This window comes from Stigmatopora nigra, chromosome 1, assembly GCF_051989575.1.
Source record: "Stigmatopora nigra isolate UIUO_SnigA chromosome 1, RoL_Snig_1.1, whole genome shotgun sequence".
Classification (NCBI taxonomy): Eukaryota; Metazoa; Chordata; class Actinopteri; order Syngnathiformes; family Syngnathidae; genus Stigmatopora; species Stigmatopora nigra.
The window spans coordinates 6123792-6139989 of NC_135508.1; the positions used below are offsets into that span (position 1 = coordinate 6123792).

The following is a 16198-nucleotide window of genomic DNA, read 5'->3' on the forward strand; positions in this document are numbered from 1 at the left end:
TTTTTAGAAAGAACCGTAAACAATGTACAAAACTGGTTAACAAAATAGTCCAAGTTTCGACTCAAGTTACAAGCTTGAGAAACTGGACATTTAAACCAACAACAAATCCTGCCTCTTCAACTTCACTTCATCCTTTTTGAGTTAATGGGCAGAATGTTCATGTTGCTGTACTGTGTAACACGACTCATTTATCATCTATTTTTAACATTTTCATCAATGTGTTTTGTTTGGAGATTAAAAAAATGTATGTTATTAATCATTTTTTTATATGAATTATATTTTATGTAAGCCTTAGCTGTTTTGTCAACTCATCAACATTACTTTGTATTGTGTTCTGCAGTATTCAGTCCTGTAAACATTGTTTTTCTTGTTCCCTCCCGCATGGAGCTGTAATCTGTATGATAACTGTTTAACCTAAGTTCTCTATGGAAAAAAATATTGCGTAGATTTATTAAACCTTTTCCTGTCTTGCATTGTGGCTTCATATACGGTTTCCTGACAACTAAATATGCACAACCAAGACTGAAAAGTTAACCCATGGGTTAGCAGTGTTTAAACTTAAAAAAGAAAAAAAGAGGAAAAAAGCTTTGTATATTTTTTTCTGGTTTAATAAAAGAGACTGTTATACATTCAGTGCAGTCTGCTTATTTGGCCCTAAATAGACGGTGTGCATTTGATTACGGAGCAAGATGCAAAACACATTTGTGTAGTGATCTTTATTTATGAAAATAGTTTGGAAAAATAAAAACATTTACAAGGTAAGAGTTTCTCTAGAGCTTCATGCACACTGCTATTAGTCACACTGTGATTTTGGCACTTCTAAGAAAAAAATGTTTCTTTTGTACCTATTGTATTTTATAAATGCAAATGTGATTGTATGAAGCAAAGTGTTCAAGTGCAAAAATGTTTCTCAAAAAGTTTCCCAGGAATAAATAAATCATGCCTAGGAAACTCAAATAAAAAAAACACTCTCCGTTTTCTCGTTCAACACTTAAGCAAAAATACTGTACTGGCAATAGAAGTAAGAAAAAATGCATTTCATGACTGGACACAGCATAAAGACCACGTGTACAATGAAGGGCTGTGTCAAGGATTTTTTCACATTGAGTGGTACCTCTACTTATGAAGTTAATTGGTTCCAGAAGTGGTTTCATTGGATTTTTCGTATGTAGGAGAGTAGTTTACATTGAATGAGCATAATTTACACTACCACCTAAACGTTTTAAATATCTATGTACCTATGTATGTCAGAATTATCCGGCTGGGGTGTACCTGTTAGACATTATTGTGCAGGTGGTCCGAATGCTGTGGTTGGCATTGATAGAAACAGGCATTTAAAAGGCAAAGGTCCACACCACACTATTTGTAAACGGAATAACACTGGCAAAATAACACATAACTACACACTCATTTTAAAAAAGGATGGATCAATCAAATAAAAACAGCAACATTTTGTTGAATGTTGCCCAACAGAAACATTTGATAAAGTGCTCAGTTTTAAATATTTGTCAGGTTCCAACAATTACTGCTCTAACATACTTTGTCCTACCTGGTTTTTTTTCATTACAATCAATACAGTAATAAAAATATAATTTTTATACTCGTCGATGACTACAGTTGAAGCTGCTATATTGTTGATATTATTTGTTTTTCGTGTTGATGAGTGGTGAGTATGTTAATACTTATGTTTTTTTTTCTGTTTATGTCTCATATGTACTGTTAACGGATGCACTTTTTTATATGTATCGTATCTTGTGCTGACCCGGCCCATCTGTCAAATTTTTAAAGTCAATGCGGCCCGAGGGCCGAAAAGTTTGCCCTCTCCTGCGCTAGACGCACCGTACATCGGAACTAGTTTTCCAGGCGATTAAAATGAATTATGAAAATTACACTTATTATAGTATTTTGATTTCACTTACATTTTGATGATTCATCAGCATTTGGTAACTTTCACGGGCCATCACTGCTATTTGGTGTCATGTCAGGAGGAAATAGCGAGGAGGCAAGATTCAGGTAACCTTGTTCTGATACCTGTTGCGTGGAGACCGATGTCCGCGTTTCGTCGGACACATGTTCTGACTTGGAGCGGGAGATTGCTTCTAATAACTCCCAAGGGTCATAGGAACTGGATGTGAGGCTAGTAATCCCACATTTGAGAAACAAGGCAGAATGTTTTAGTGATACTACATCCAAATGTGACAATAACAACCAAATTCCACTTTCTCTTCTTGTAATCATACCTTATATTGCCAGATGTTTGCAGAATGCTGTCACAAAAACCTTTCTTGGAATTCTGTTCAATTGACATTATTGTGTTAAAATCTTTTCTGAATAGCATAGAGACACTGAAAGTACTGAGACATTCCATTTCAATTGGTCTATTTAGAGGTAGCATTACAACATGTAGTTGATGAAAGTATGTGCAAGTGCATGCAAGTGTGTTACCTCATTGCTTTTGAAGGATTGGGCATTCCTCAAGGCACGCTCCAAGGAACTGACCTGATTGGACAGCCTCAGAGTTTGATCCTGAAGTCTGCCATTTTCCGCTTCTAAGGCATTAACCCTTGGAGAGAATTGCTATTCATTGACTGTTTGACCACTGTTATTACTGATGCTAACAAGTTGACAAGTTGAGTCATTTTAAGAGAGGCTTAGCTCTTACAAATGGACAGTTTGGTACACAAAAGTCTAACTGTAACCTGTGTTGGACGGTGGACGCCGCTCTCATTCCATTGCTGCCCATTTCCTCTGCTTCGCTGATCTTCAGCAACAGACCCCTCTTCTCTTCCAGAAGCTTTTCATTTTCCTCCATCACATTATGAATGCATTCCTTTGCCTATAGGTTTAGAATATTTGTCAAATCTTAAACAAATTCATGATGGTAGCTGACGGGTTCATATTTGACCTTTTGCGAGAGACTGCCGGCCAGGGTTAAGTCATTCTCCAGTTTTTGGATGGTGCTGTCCCGCTGTGCAGTGGCTTGGAGAAAAACCTGCTTGGCTTGATGCAATTTCGTCTTGTGTCGACTGTGTTTTTCATTGTACTTTCTAACGGAGAAGCGAAGAAACTATTACGTACTGCAATGTCAGGTTAGATCAGACATGGGCACACCCCGGCCCGCGGGCCACATATGGCCCGTTAGGCTTTTTAATCCGGCCCGCCGATGCTGTCCAAATATTTTTTTTATTTTATTTGTATTTTTATTTTTCCACAAGATGGCGCCGTCACGCGGAAGCCAGTGGCAGTAGCTCTTTCCACTCTTTTTTGTTTTACATGTTTTTTCTTACGTGTTTTACAGCCCCATCTTTTGTAAATTACATTTTAATATTTCTTAATACATTGCTTTTTACTTTACTTTGTACTTTATACTTTTAACTTTAATGATGAGTAATGGGTATGTTAATACTTGAGTCCTTTTTTCTGTTTATGTTTCATATGTACTGTTAACGGATGCAGTTTTTTATATGTATTGTATCTTGTGCTGACCCGGTCCGCCTGTCAAATTTTTAAAGTGAATGTGGCCTCCGGGCCGAAAAGTTTGCTCGCCCCTGGGTTAGATGGACTTATGGCTATAAACTTATTTGTTTGAGGAAAATATGGGTTCTGAAAATTGTATATAAGATTACATTCCAGCGGACGACGTACCTAGCGTGTGTGTTCAATTGCAGGAAAACTTGTTTGAGTTCTCCCTGCATTCTGTCACACTCAAGCTGGCTGCCTGCGAGATCATCCTTCAGTTGGCGACAAGAAACTTTGTCATCTCTTATCTGGAAGGTAAGAAGACTGATCAGTTCTTTCCAGGGTTACACCATTATTGTGAGGACTATAAAATGTGATTTAATATTAACAGCCGAGCATGAAGCTATTCTGTACCTCATCTTGGGCTTTGTGGAGTTCTTCATCCAGCTGTTGTGCTCGGTGGGTTAGTTCCACGTTTGTCCTGGTGAGTGAAGCCTCATTTATTCTCAGAGAACCTATTTTTTGTTGGAGCTCATCCTCACGCTGCTCTAAAAGCTTCCTGAAATAGATAAAAAAAAAGTCCAGCATGGTTATGATGATGGACTAGTGGGAGGATAACTCGGGACATTGTCCAAACATCCATACACATGGAAAGACCTTTTAATGTGCTCCTCTTGTAGTTGGGCTTTCAGGGAGGACAAATTGTCAGATAGAGCTCTGCTTTCCAGTTCCAGGCGGCTGCTCGCATTGTTACGAGCTTCCTCCATACGCAGCTGGTGCTGTGTCGCATTGAGTTGCTGCTGTAGCTCCACCATCTGTCATTACAATCAAATGTAACTGAGAACAAATTGAAACAACAACACTCACTTATTTGTTCTTAATATTGTGAAATAAACCTTTAAGAGAACAAACCTATCTGACAGTTCAAGGCCCATGTTGTTTTCATACCATTCTATAGCACTATTTAAAGTGATAGATGTTGCCCAATCGTGTTATTCTGAAAGGGGACCCTACATTTATGGGCTCTTGACATCTTTAGTTTTTCCTTGTTCTTTTGAAGGTTTGGATCAGGTTATCTCATCATTTTTGTCAACTGTGGGCCTTTACAACCCTTTGGAGACATTGTTGTCGTTAAAGGCCATAATGGGGGGTGATATAAGAACTAAATGTGACTTGACTGGCCAAAATGCAACAATACAAACACTAAAATTTGCAACAAAGCGTAAAGGAAAGACTTATGTCAAACATTTTCATTTTCTTTGAATGCAAATATAGTGATACAACAATAGGACCGGAATATAATGCTTGGTTTCCCTTTACACTAACCTTTTTGTCAGCCGCAATGACCCGTGCTTTCTCTGCCTGCAACTCCTCTTGAAGACTTTTGGCAGTGCTACGGTTGGTCTCATTGCGTGCAAGGTCCAGCTCCAGGGCCCTAATTTTTTGCTGTAGAAGTTCTGAATCAGCTGTCTGTGTGTGAAGACTCTGCTCCATCTGAACAATCTTGGTCTGCCCCTGGTTTAGTTCAGCAGAAAGCTAAAATAGGCAATAAAAATATGATAAGCAATTTTTCCATGAATGTGACACTAACTCTTACTAAAATTGACATTTTAAGGTTGAAAACAAAATACCCCTAGCTCAAAATTATAAATGCAACCTTTAGTTTTTCATTGTCGAGCAGTGCGTTATGCCTCTTTAGGTCCATGTTCTTCTCTTTTTCATAGCGTAGTTCTCGTTCTGCTGAGGTAAAAAGGTTCTGCACTCGTTGTAGATCTTGCTTCAAATGTTTAGCCTCTTCTGTCCTCTGATGTAGGACTAGGTCCAAAGACTAATGAGAGATTGAAAAGTTAGCGTGCTTTGGGTAATTATTTTTTTTTTTAAATCATACAAATGCTGCAAAATTGACCAAAATATATTGAAGCTACACAGGGAGCCCTAATGATTAAATAAAAGGCTAAATGTTATACTGTATGTAGAATAGGTGTGAAACTATATAACTATAGGTCATCTTTCTTAGTCTAGTTGAGTTCTAATCTACTATATCACTAGTACAAATTAAATGTCCTCATTGGGAAATAAATTACTAAAAATCATGTAAATAATGCAAGCAAGCATTTACAAAATGATATCGATAAAACTCCTCTGGGAAATATGTTCTGTGTATGATGACAATAAAGGCTTTTGATTTGATTGACTCTTTTTTATACATACAAAAGTATTTTGATTATTACTTGTGTATCAAATTAATTAAAATGCAACCTAATATGGTTCTTTTGCAAGGCAAATATATTTGCCAAAAGAAATTCAATGAAAATACCAGATCCAAACATTTCTCTTTGGTTGACTTGAATGGAGGCAATTTAAGGTTGTTCCTAAACGCTTAAATAGCCAAATAGTGCTGTCCCCGATTGAAGCTTTACTTGTTCCTTGAGGCGTTGCAGCTCAAGTTCCAATTTCTCTCTTTCTTCTTCGACTACAAGCTTCTTCTGGACGCTGTCAGTCAGTTTGGCCTGCAGTTCAGCTACCTGCCGACGCTCAGAGGCCATCTCTTCTCTGAAAAAGCAAACACCAAACAAGCTTTGTTGTCTAATACTTTGACAAGTTATTCCCTTGTCTCCCTTCTCAATTTTGGGGGCATGTCTGGCATTCCACCAACCTGAGTGTGTTGTGTTCTATCTGAAGGCAGCTTAGTTCTTTGGTCAAGTGGTCCGCCTGCTCCTGCATTTGGTCCACTGGTATTCTGCTATGCCGCAAGTCCTTTTGGCTGTGGTTACAGTCTTTTAGATGTGACAGCTCACTTTGGAGTCGACGGTGAGCTTGCTCCATTTGAGCTAACTGAAACACATAAAAGTCAGCTGAGGTCCAACAGCCAGAGACCCTGACAAGGATACGCCATGTTGAAAGAATATGGATGTTTTTTTCACATTTCAATGCATTTGTTTCTTTGATAATGGCTTAAAAGTCATGTGACATGCTCAATGCTTGAGGGTTAAAATTAATCAACTTAAATATAAAAAACAGTGCCTCAAAGATGAGTGCTGAAATTATACGAGAGGTGTTGTTCAAGTGTATGGGTGAACTCCATTATACAGAGACAATAAACTTGCAAACCTTCTCCTCTAGTACTGCCTTTTCCCCTTTGACTTGAGTGAGACCCTTGATAAGTGTTTTTCCTTGTTGACATTCAGTCTGAAGGCTGTTAACTTCAAGTTTCAACTTCTTCAGGTCTCTTTCACCGATCTGCAGTGCCTTTGACAGACAGAATACGGAAATTGCAGCAGTTTTCAGTGATTAAGTTGCCATATTTACATGGTGAATTAAATACAATAAAGCTACAACATGTAATACATACCTCTTTGTCTTTTTTTAAGGCAGCCTGAGCAGCACTGAGGTCCAGCTGTAGTTGTTTCCGCCAGTCTTTCTCTTCAGTCAGACGAGCTTCTAGCAAAGCCAGTCTTTCTGGGCCACTGTCACGGAGGTGCTTGATATACAGCGACACAACGTATTTGCGTTCATTTTTTTCAAACTGGTTTTACTTTAACTTTCTAGTAATTCAGACAAATGATAATGTTTCATAACTTTATGTGAGAGCGGCAGATTGTGCTTTACTTAACAACATGAAGTGCATGAACAGATTAATAAAAAATATCCTCCAAGTCATTATATATTAGCTTAAAATTATTTTAACATTTTTACTCACTACTACTGTATTCTAATGCAGGAAAAAGACGAGCTTTGAATAATAGTGATATGCATGTTATACTATCTATTTTCAAACTGAATGGAAGTTGTTCTACCAGCTGTAAGAAGGATTCTGTGGTTTGATTCTCTTCTCCATTCTTTAAGTGCTTTTCTTGAGTTTCTTGCTTCTTTAGTTGCCCCTCAAGGTTTTTTATCTGCATGATCAGTTCACATCTGTTACTAGAAATGTTCCTAAGCAGCAACTTATAAATGTAATTACTAACTGCTGTCTTTCATGGCAATAGGAGTCCAATTCAATTTGAATAGGAGGGCTAGCAATGATGATAAAGAGATTGGACTGCCATCTCCATCAGATGGAGTTTAACAAGGTTGAACTACTCAGTCAAAATGTTATCCATAAATCTAATAGGTTATATTATTGACCAATTCAGGAATGTTTATGCTGTTGCTTACCCGTCGATGGAAGCCCTCCAGTTCTCCATCATGGCGAAGCCTCTCTTCCTTGCTGGCATTCTGGGCCTCACCGAGTAATGCCTCCAGCTCCTCATTTCTCTCTTCCATTTCCTCTTGTTCCTTGCGAAGTCTCAGAAGTTGACGCTCCAATTCTCTCACCTGAACAATTCTGTCCTCATTCACTGCATGACAGCTTAGTAGATAGAATTGGTACAGGATGGCTTGTATTAGTGCTACAAAATTACCCGAGGGGACCTTGTAATAGATTTAATTTGTATTTACTGTTTGTGAATTGGATCTGATTCTTTAGTCGAAAAGTTGTGAATGTTTTTCTGTAGTTCTGCACAATTGTTGTTTTGCCTCCCATCTGCTTCTAGGACAGCGCTTTGGTTGATGTCCCTTGTTTCCAACTGGACAAAAACACAATGGTAAGTTTTTCTTGTAATAACAATTTAAATAGACATATAGTTTCAAATTATACTAACAAGCTCAAGAAGATTTTTCTTCTCAGATTCTAAAGACTGCACTCTCTCTCTCAGATTTCTGTTATCAGCATCCAGTCTGTCACTTTGGTCATTAGCTTGCTGTAGCTTCATCATATCTGGGGGGGAAAAAACACAGAATAAATAGTACAACCATAATTAAACTAAATTCAATGTCTTGTTTTTCCCATTTTGAAATAACACTATCGAATTATAATTTAAAAGAAAATAATTACTGACATTATCAAAGATATATATATATATATATATATATATATATATATATATATATATATATATATATATATATATATATATATATATATATATATATATATATATATATATATATATATATATATATATATATATATATATATATATATATATATATATATATATATATATATATATATATTTTTTTTTTTTACTTCATAACAGGTAGTGTTTTGTCTTAGATTGATGATGCCTGTGCAGTATAAAACAATTGGGCATCAGATGAAATAAAACTGAACTAATCGGGTACAAATGCTTCTAAATAGATTAATATTTAAAAAAAGTTCACAATCTCACCACACTGTTTCAGTTTGTCTACTTCTCTTTTCAGAATTTCAAGTTCTTGGAGTGTTTCCTGAAGCTCAGACTCTGAGGGTAGAACCACATTTGTTTTAAAATGTCTGACACACTTTCTTTCCAACAAAAAAACGAGAACTATAAAAATGATGCAACACACCACAGGGTTCGAGACTATTGGTTTTGGACACGTCCAGCTCATTGTTGAGCCTTCGGATTTCCTGATGAGCCATCCCCAGCCTGTTGGATGCCTCCTCCAAGTCACGCTCTAACCGCCTGCGTTCATCTTGCTCGCGGGAAAGCTCCTCACTCTGAGCCTAGTGTTAGATTACTCTAGAATTACTCACAGGTGGATTGACTCGGAAGCTTAGGAGTGGATTCAGTAAGTGTTGTCAAAAACATGCATTTCAAAAAAGGAGTTCAACTCCTCATGGCTGCAGTCTGCAAAGTAGTAGTGAAGGCTATCAGATAACATTCACCTGCACAAGTGCAACAACAAACAGTTCTCATGCCGGCAATTGTGACGAACCTCTGCGGCCAATCAGCTCCCATCACTTGAAAAAAATACTTCACAAATGTTAGTGGGAAAGTGATTGGTAATGTGGATGTATAGTAGCAACAAGCAGTGTCACAGTGAAATAATCAATAGAAGTTACAGTACTGTTCACAGTGCTGTTGAAAAATCACAAGCATGTTAGTTGAGTTAGTTTAGTCTTAAGAGGGGGACCTACAGGGGTAATAATGTTTTTGTTCTGGGCAGACCTGCGGAGCCCAAACAGCTTCTTCCATGGAGTTTGTGATGAAGCCTATTAAGAGTAAAAACCAGCATGTGCAGAAATACACCCAATAATAATAATTACATGAATAAGAAATGAATAGAAGAGGATAAAAAAAGAAGATGGAGGCTCTGTGGTGGTTTCTTACAACTAGAATAGCACAAAAGCTACATAGTAGATGAATGTACTGTATGGGTCTATGCATATTGAGCTTTAATGAAGTGAGTGTCGTACCAAGTATAAAGAGGAAAATCAAAGTTGTGGTTGAATTGATTGAAAATTTGTCCTTTGGTCCAAGAAAAACGGGAGTCTTACTTGACTCTTACTTTAGGGCATTCATTGAAAACATTTTTGTGAACTAATCGTCATTAATGGTAGTCTAAAAAATACAGATTTTTTTGTTTGTATTCATTTTAATTATTAATTTCATTTAATTTATCTAATTATTATTATTTATGGCCAATAAATATTTTATTTTAGAAGATATAAGCAAAAGAAATGCAAGGATTTATAACAAAAATATATATATATATATATAATTTTGAACTTGTGTCCACATATATGGACATCACATTTTAGGTCTTTGGATACCAGGTTTTTGTGAGGTTCAGTTTTTTAGTTACGTGCGCGTGTTCTTCACCTGGATTGGGACATCTTTTACGCTGCCTGACAAGCTGTGACAATCAAGCTTCCTTTCTGTAGCTTCTAGCCTCTCCAACAACGTTGCCCTTTCCACCAATAGGTATGCCACTTGCTCACTTGGGCTACTCAAGCCCATCTCCCCAAGATCTTCCTGAGCCAACATTTCAGCCAACTCCTTGCTCTGAAGCTCTAGAAGACAGGTTTTGTCAAAAAGAAATGAAAAATAGTCAGTAGACAACAAATATCATTTGTACAGTCCTCACAACAAATTTAGGGGGAAATTTGAAATATGATGTTAATCTTGCCAGTTACTTGCAGGACAAAAAAATGCAACTTGTGCACAAATACTAAAATGTAGTAACTGTTCACCCAGAGAATGTGGTAAGCAACAGGGGTGCACTGGTATCACCTTGTTGCTGTCTAATGCGGAGCAGTTCTTGTTGTAGCTGTTCATTGTCTCTTTCATAGCCTGCAGTCACGCACTCGCGTTGTTGCAGCAGCAAGCGGATATGTGCTACGTAGCTGTCCATCTAAGAGTCAAAAGCACACAGTAGCTGGTTTTGTAACATTTGAATGAGATGAAACAGGTAAAATACCATAAAAAACCATAAGAGAATTACATTGTTAGCAAATGAGATTTTATCCACCAAAAAAATGAGAATATTATGTTGGAAAATGGCAGTAACATGTATGAGCAAAAGTGAAAAAAAATCAACTTTAGAGTCTCACTTCTTTCATCTCATTGGCCTGCTGTGAACGCAAAGTACCCAGCTCAGCCTCAGTGTCGATGATCCGCTGCCAAAGATGGTGTTCACGCATGTCTGGGGTGGCCCCTGGTGGCAAACCATCATCCTGGAGCCACGCAGAAATTTGGTCTTGCTCCATCTGTCCCTAAAGGACAAGAGGAGGTGTCAATTTTTTCAGGAAAAAAATGTGAGTTAAGGAGAGTTTTGGTTTATTGAGTGATTATAAAAGTTTTTAGATTTTTGGCAAACTAATGCTTTCAGTGAGTACATAAAGGATGACTCCAACTTTAGCAAGGTGTGCCAACAGAAAACACTTGTTGCTTAATTCAACACTGTACTTCAATGGCTGTGTAATTCTATCTGATCCTCCATGACACCCATTGAATGCCTAATGACATGTAGCTATACTGTCACAAGCTGTGTATCAGGTCTCAGAGGCTTGTTGTATTTACACATCACATAAAAAGTCATTATATTACTACAGAAAAGAACCAAAAGTCAAGATACTGTTTACAAGAGGAGTGAAAAGATCATTACTGTGACTAAAATACAGGATTTAATTGCAAGGACATGCATAGCAAGTGCTGATTGTCACAGACGCTGAATGACCCAGATGATTTAAAAATAAAAGACCACAACACGTTAAAATGTTTACCTCTTTGTGGTCCATGGCCATGCATTAAATTGGATGTGGTGGCATCCAGCAGTGGTGGAGCTTGGCTTATGTGGCCGGGTGGGTTAACATAGAAAGAGTCAAGACAACAATTTGCCCTTGTAATTCGAATGGACCTTATGGAGTCTTCCAAAGTTCACGCCAGAATTTCTCTCCTCTCCCATTGCTGCTGCTGAGGACATAAAACATAATTAGCATATGATATTGTGGTTCCAGAGTTTACCGTTGAAGCCAGCTCTCAAATTTATATTCATGGGAGAGAGTTCAATATCTAAGTACTGTTAAATATCTAAATACATTTGACCGGTGACCAAAAGTCCAGGGACCAAATGACCGGCGACCAGAAGACCAGGGACCAAAAGACCAGGGACCAAACGTCCGGCGACCAAACGTCCGGCGACCAAACGTCCGGCGACCAAACGTCCGGTCACGGATATTGTTAACCCTCATCTGACGTCAGAATTGATGGATATTAGTCAAGTCAGATGTACTGAAATGCTGAGCGAGGTAAAGATTTATACACAACCAAGAGATGTTGACGGGCATCTCTTGATTATCCATCTGAAAATGTGATCGAATGTTGAAACTGTAATCAACATGAAGTTAAATATCAGAATTTTCCGAATGCCTGGCAATAAGTAGGAGCAAAGCATTTTCCCCCTCCAGCAACCACTTACATTCCTTTTGCCCACGCAAGTACAGCCAGGATGCGGTAAAACCCTCAAAGGCACATTTCAAACCATCACATTGCCCGTCTTATTTTGATTCAGTAGCGTCCACGTAGTCGACGACGAGTTGCGCGTTAACGAGACAGAAATGTGAAAAGTCCCAAAGTTTGGGTGCTGCGCTAAGGCTAGCCCAGCTAACGCTACTGCAGCTAACCCTTCACACTCTTTTCTCAGTCGCATTTTACTCATCGCCAAGAAACATACAAATGGATGTATATAGAATATAAACACATGTTCACTATCGGACTCATGAGAAAGGTTTACTCACCCATCAGCGACATATATTACGCGTCCAATAAATGCCAGACGTGTGGAACTAAGTGAACCAAGTGAAAAACTGGCTTCCACGAGCACCTTGGCAACGGAGCGAACCATTGCGAACCTGTTAAAGGGGGGTGTACACCGTTTTGAAAGGACGCGCCCAAGATTTACAAGCAAGTAATAGCGTACAAAACTCGTCATTTGAAATTGGTTCAGATTTATTTAGGCTAGTTTTGCATTTTTAATATTTATTTATCTCATCTGATCTAATCTCATCTCATTTTCTGAACTGATTTATCCTCATCAGGGTCGCGTGGGGTGCTAGAGCCAATTCCAGGTGGGGGACACCCTGAATCGGTGGCCAGCCAATCGCAGGGCGCAAAGAAACGGAGAACCATGCATACTCACACCCATACCTAGCGGCAATTTAGAGTGCCCACGCAACCTAAAATGTATGTTTTTGAATGTAGGAGGAAACCGGAGTACCCGGAGAAAACCCAAGCCCGGGGAAGAACCTGCAAACACCAGACAGTGAGGACCGACCTAGGAATGAACCCTTGACCCCAGATTTGTGAGGCCAACCAGCCGAGCAACCATATTTTTGGGTTGTGGTAAGAAACCGGATTACCCGGAGAAAAGCCAGAGAAGAAATGTGATTGATAGGCATGCACTGCTTGTATGTCACACAGTATCCTACATATGTTTTACAAAAGCAATTTTAAATGGAGCGTACCATCCCTTTAATCGAATTTAGATGGACCCTAACAGGCACTGGAGACTATTACATGTCAACTTTTGTGTTTTGGCTGTTTGTTTGTTGCTTTATTTTTAATTTTGTATGATTATTTTTTTTTTCCGTTCTACAACCGTTCACGGGTGTGTCCAGTTGGAATCATTTTTTGAGGGAGGTGGAGTTGTACTGTGGTGTACGTTGAGGCGAAGAAAAGGAGCTCTGTTGTGCACAGAGGAAATAGGCGTTTGCCCTGGAAAGTTTGGATGGACTGAGTGGTCAAAGAAATGAGACGTGGCCAGACCAGGGAAGGGAAAAGACCACCTATAGGACACAACATCACATCAGTAAGGCTTCTTAGGGGTATTTTTCAGAGTAGGAGCAATACAACGTCTTGGTAAGGAGGCATGTTTTGTTGTATTGTACATTTTATTGAGTGTTTTTAGATAATTCAATGACCCTTTTTTAAGATGTTAAGACATTGGTAGAATTCTAAAAATGTCTAATCTGCATTGGAATAATATATATCTTATGATGAACACTATTTTAATATTTTATTGTGCTTTATTTTTAGGAATTTTAGACAAATGATCACCTTCCACTGCTCCTTTGATGGATATAATTAGTATAATTACATAATTTCGCCCACCACCCAGTCAAAGGGGCCTCTCCTATGATAATAATCTGCACAAACAATTTCATGCAGTCAGAAATTCCATATTTTTATGTTTTTTTCTCCTCCGTTTATCAATTCATGCGTATTTAAAATCAAAATGATTATTGTTTTGCTTGAATTAAGCCAAATGTAGTGGTGTTACTTACTGGCTGTTTACACCTTCCACTCTGGGAGGCAGTAGAGCAAACTAGGTAAATATTTTCCCTCACGAATTTCCATTACCCCACCACATGTTGACTTTATGAGGCTAAGTCATACTCTACTCATAGAGAAGTAAGAAAAAAAAGTGTTTGGACTTTTTTTTCTGTGGAGACCCATACATAAACCTAATTAAGTTCGTCTACTTACAACTAACAGTTTGTGTTTTCCAAAACAGGAAAGTCATGTGTGTGTTTTAATATTGACGCATTTAACCAATCACGTTTCAGCCATTCCTTGTTGCCAGGGTCAGAAATCTGCCTCAAGGCCTTCACAATCAGTTCTGCAGGCTTTGCTGCATTAAACAAGAGTCGATAAGACTGTTGCGTTAACCGATCAGATTTCGAGTTGGCAACACCACAATGGCTTGTCGCATTTTTGTCGACTATTTTTTGTGTCGCAGCTGTAGCAGCAGTAGAGGCTTTATAGCCATAAAATAGTTTTTGCTGAAGGCGTCACTAGGAAATGCACGGACCGCCACTGGTTCCTAGTAATATGCTATGGTTGTCCTCATTTAAACTGTACTGTTTTCAGAAGAGAATGGCCTATCTACTTGTGTTTGTGACTCTGCTTCATGTGGTCACCCTGGCCATGCTGTTCATCTCTACCATGGAGAAGGTAAACTACAAATATAAGACAGTCTTGATGAACAATTCAATTGAATTTTATTTTTTTTACAGTCCTGGTGGGTGTGGGATGAGATGGAAAACTCAGATCTGTGGTATAACTGTAGGTATGACAATATGTCAGCAACTTGGTTATGCGCTTCCTCCAAAGAAAGTGGTAACAACATTTTTTTTTTACTTGACTTTGTTCATTAGGAGAGGTGTTTGCAAGAGAATGAAAATGTTTTTTTTCTCTTTTTCAGAATGGCTTCACACAGTTCAAATCTTGATAGTTCTCTCACTGGTGTTCTCCTCGGTCTCCTTTCTGGTCTTCCTGGGTCAACTTTTCACCATGTCCAAAGGCGGACTCTTCTACTTTACTGGATTATGTCAAATGTTTGCAGGTACATGTGGGGGGGGGATCATATCATTCTTGGACATTACTTGCCTATTAAAAATGCCGCACTTTTCCATGCAAACAACATGGTGAAAAACAAAAAAAGATAAATTAATGATGAAGGTCTGTGACTTCACTTCACCATGAATATCAATGTCCTACCAGTAAGATGTGTTATAAAAAAATATTGACTGGTTTTATAATCCTATAAATATGTACCATTCTATATGAAAACAAGTTCTGGAAGAATCTAATGAAAAAAACATAACTAAAGCATCTACAGCTGAAATATATATTTTTTTTTCATTAGTGTTTTTCTATAGTGTTAGAGTGCACACATTAGTAGAACTAAATTCCAAACTTTATCTTCTGCATGGTGCCAAAGTCAAGTTACTGATAACATTGGCGCTATATCAACCAAATGTTTTAACAGACGTATTTCAGAAATTCCTCTAGGAATGGGCACAGGCACTTTAAATATAAATAAAAATCTTTCCCATTGAGATAGTCTCCTGGGCTGTTTTTAAGATCATATCATTTGTTGTCGATAATCAATAAAACTATGGCAATGTGAGTTAATTCCTGTTATTATTTTAATATTTAAGACCATTGAAGTGGCAAATAATGAACAAATGATTGTGTTTTACGTCAGGTTTGACAGCTTTGTCTGCAGTCCTCATCTACACATTACACAACAAAGAAATCCTCCAGGACAACAGAGAAGTGACTTCAGGGCACTTTGGCTACTGTTTTGTTCTAGCCTGGGTGTGTGTGCCTCTTCTGTTCTGCAGCAGTATTATTTATGTTCACTTACGCAAGAAAGAGTGAACAAACTCTCAAGTAAACAGAATTCAACTTTTTTTTGAATTATGAATATAGTCATGTCACGCATTTTTGTGCTTTAGTCATTTTGTTTCTGCTTTGTAGACATAATATTCTCCTAAAGAGTCTCTTTTATTAGCAAGAGATGAAATCCTAGTATATATTCATTTCGTTAGGTGCTGTAAAAATGTACATGTAAATGTTTATTTTTGTAACTGTACATTTTTTTAACTATGGTAATAAATTTCAAGGAAAATAATGTATACAAGTGCATT

The 16198-nt window shown here is 37.9% G+C and overlaps 2 protein-coding genes across 2 annotated transcripts; one reads left to right on the forward strand and one right to left on the reverse strand.

Annotated features, from left to right (window-relative positions):
* Positions 1 to 1950: 1950 nt before the first annotated feature.
* On the reverse strand, positions 1951 to 11667 carry ccdc30 (coiled-coil domain containing 30). Its single transcript, XM_077727659.1, has 25 exons — positions 11489 to 11667; positions 10817 to 10978; positions 10497 to 10617; positions 10086 to 10276; positions 9401 to 9475; positions 8830 to 8986; positions 8670 to 8741; positions 8100 to 8215; positions 7897 to 8024; positions 7615 to 7807; positions 7257 to 7355; positions 6812 to 6940; positions 6571 to 6708; positions 6116 to 6294; positions 5880 to 6012; positions 5117 to 5287; positions 4786 to 4995; positions 4117 to 4274; positions 3874 to 4018; positions 3646 to 3767; positions 2906 to 3047; positions 2700 to 2836; positions 2446 to 2563; positions 2241 to 2293; positions 1951 to 2137 (listed from the first exon to the last, which is right to left on the reverse strand). Exons 1-25 carry the CDS (start codon positions 11507 to 11509, stop codon positions 1951 to 1953), a joined length of 3357 nt encoding a protein of 1118 aa, XP_077583785.1. The 5' UTR covers positions 11510 to 11667.
* Positions 11668 to 13528: 1861 nt separating this feature from the next.
* On the forward strand, positions 13529 to 16085 carry emp3b (epithelial membrane protein 3b (MAM blood group)). The gene is made up of 5 exons (XM_077723480.1): positions 13529 to 13622; positions 14634 to 14717; positions 14780 to 14882; positions 14968 to 15108; positions 15754 to 16085. The coding sequence occupies exons 2-5, from the start codon at positions 14640 to 14642 to the stop codon at positions 15927 to 15929; spliced, it is 498 nt and encodes a 165-aa protein (XP_077579606.1). The 5' UTR covers positions 13529 to 13622; positions 14634 to 14639; the 3' UTR covers positions 15930 to 16085.
* Positions 16086 to 16198: the final 113 nt, after the last annotated feature.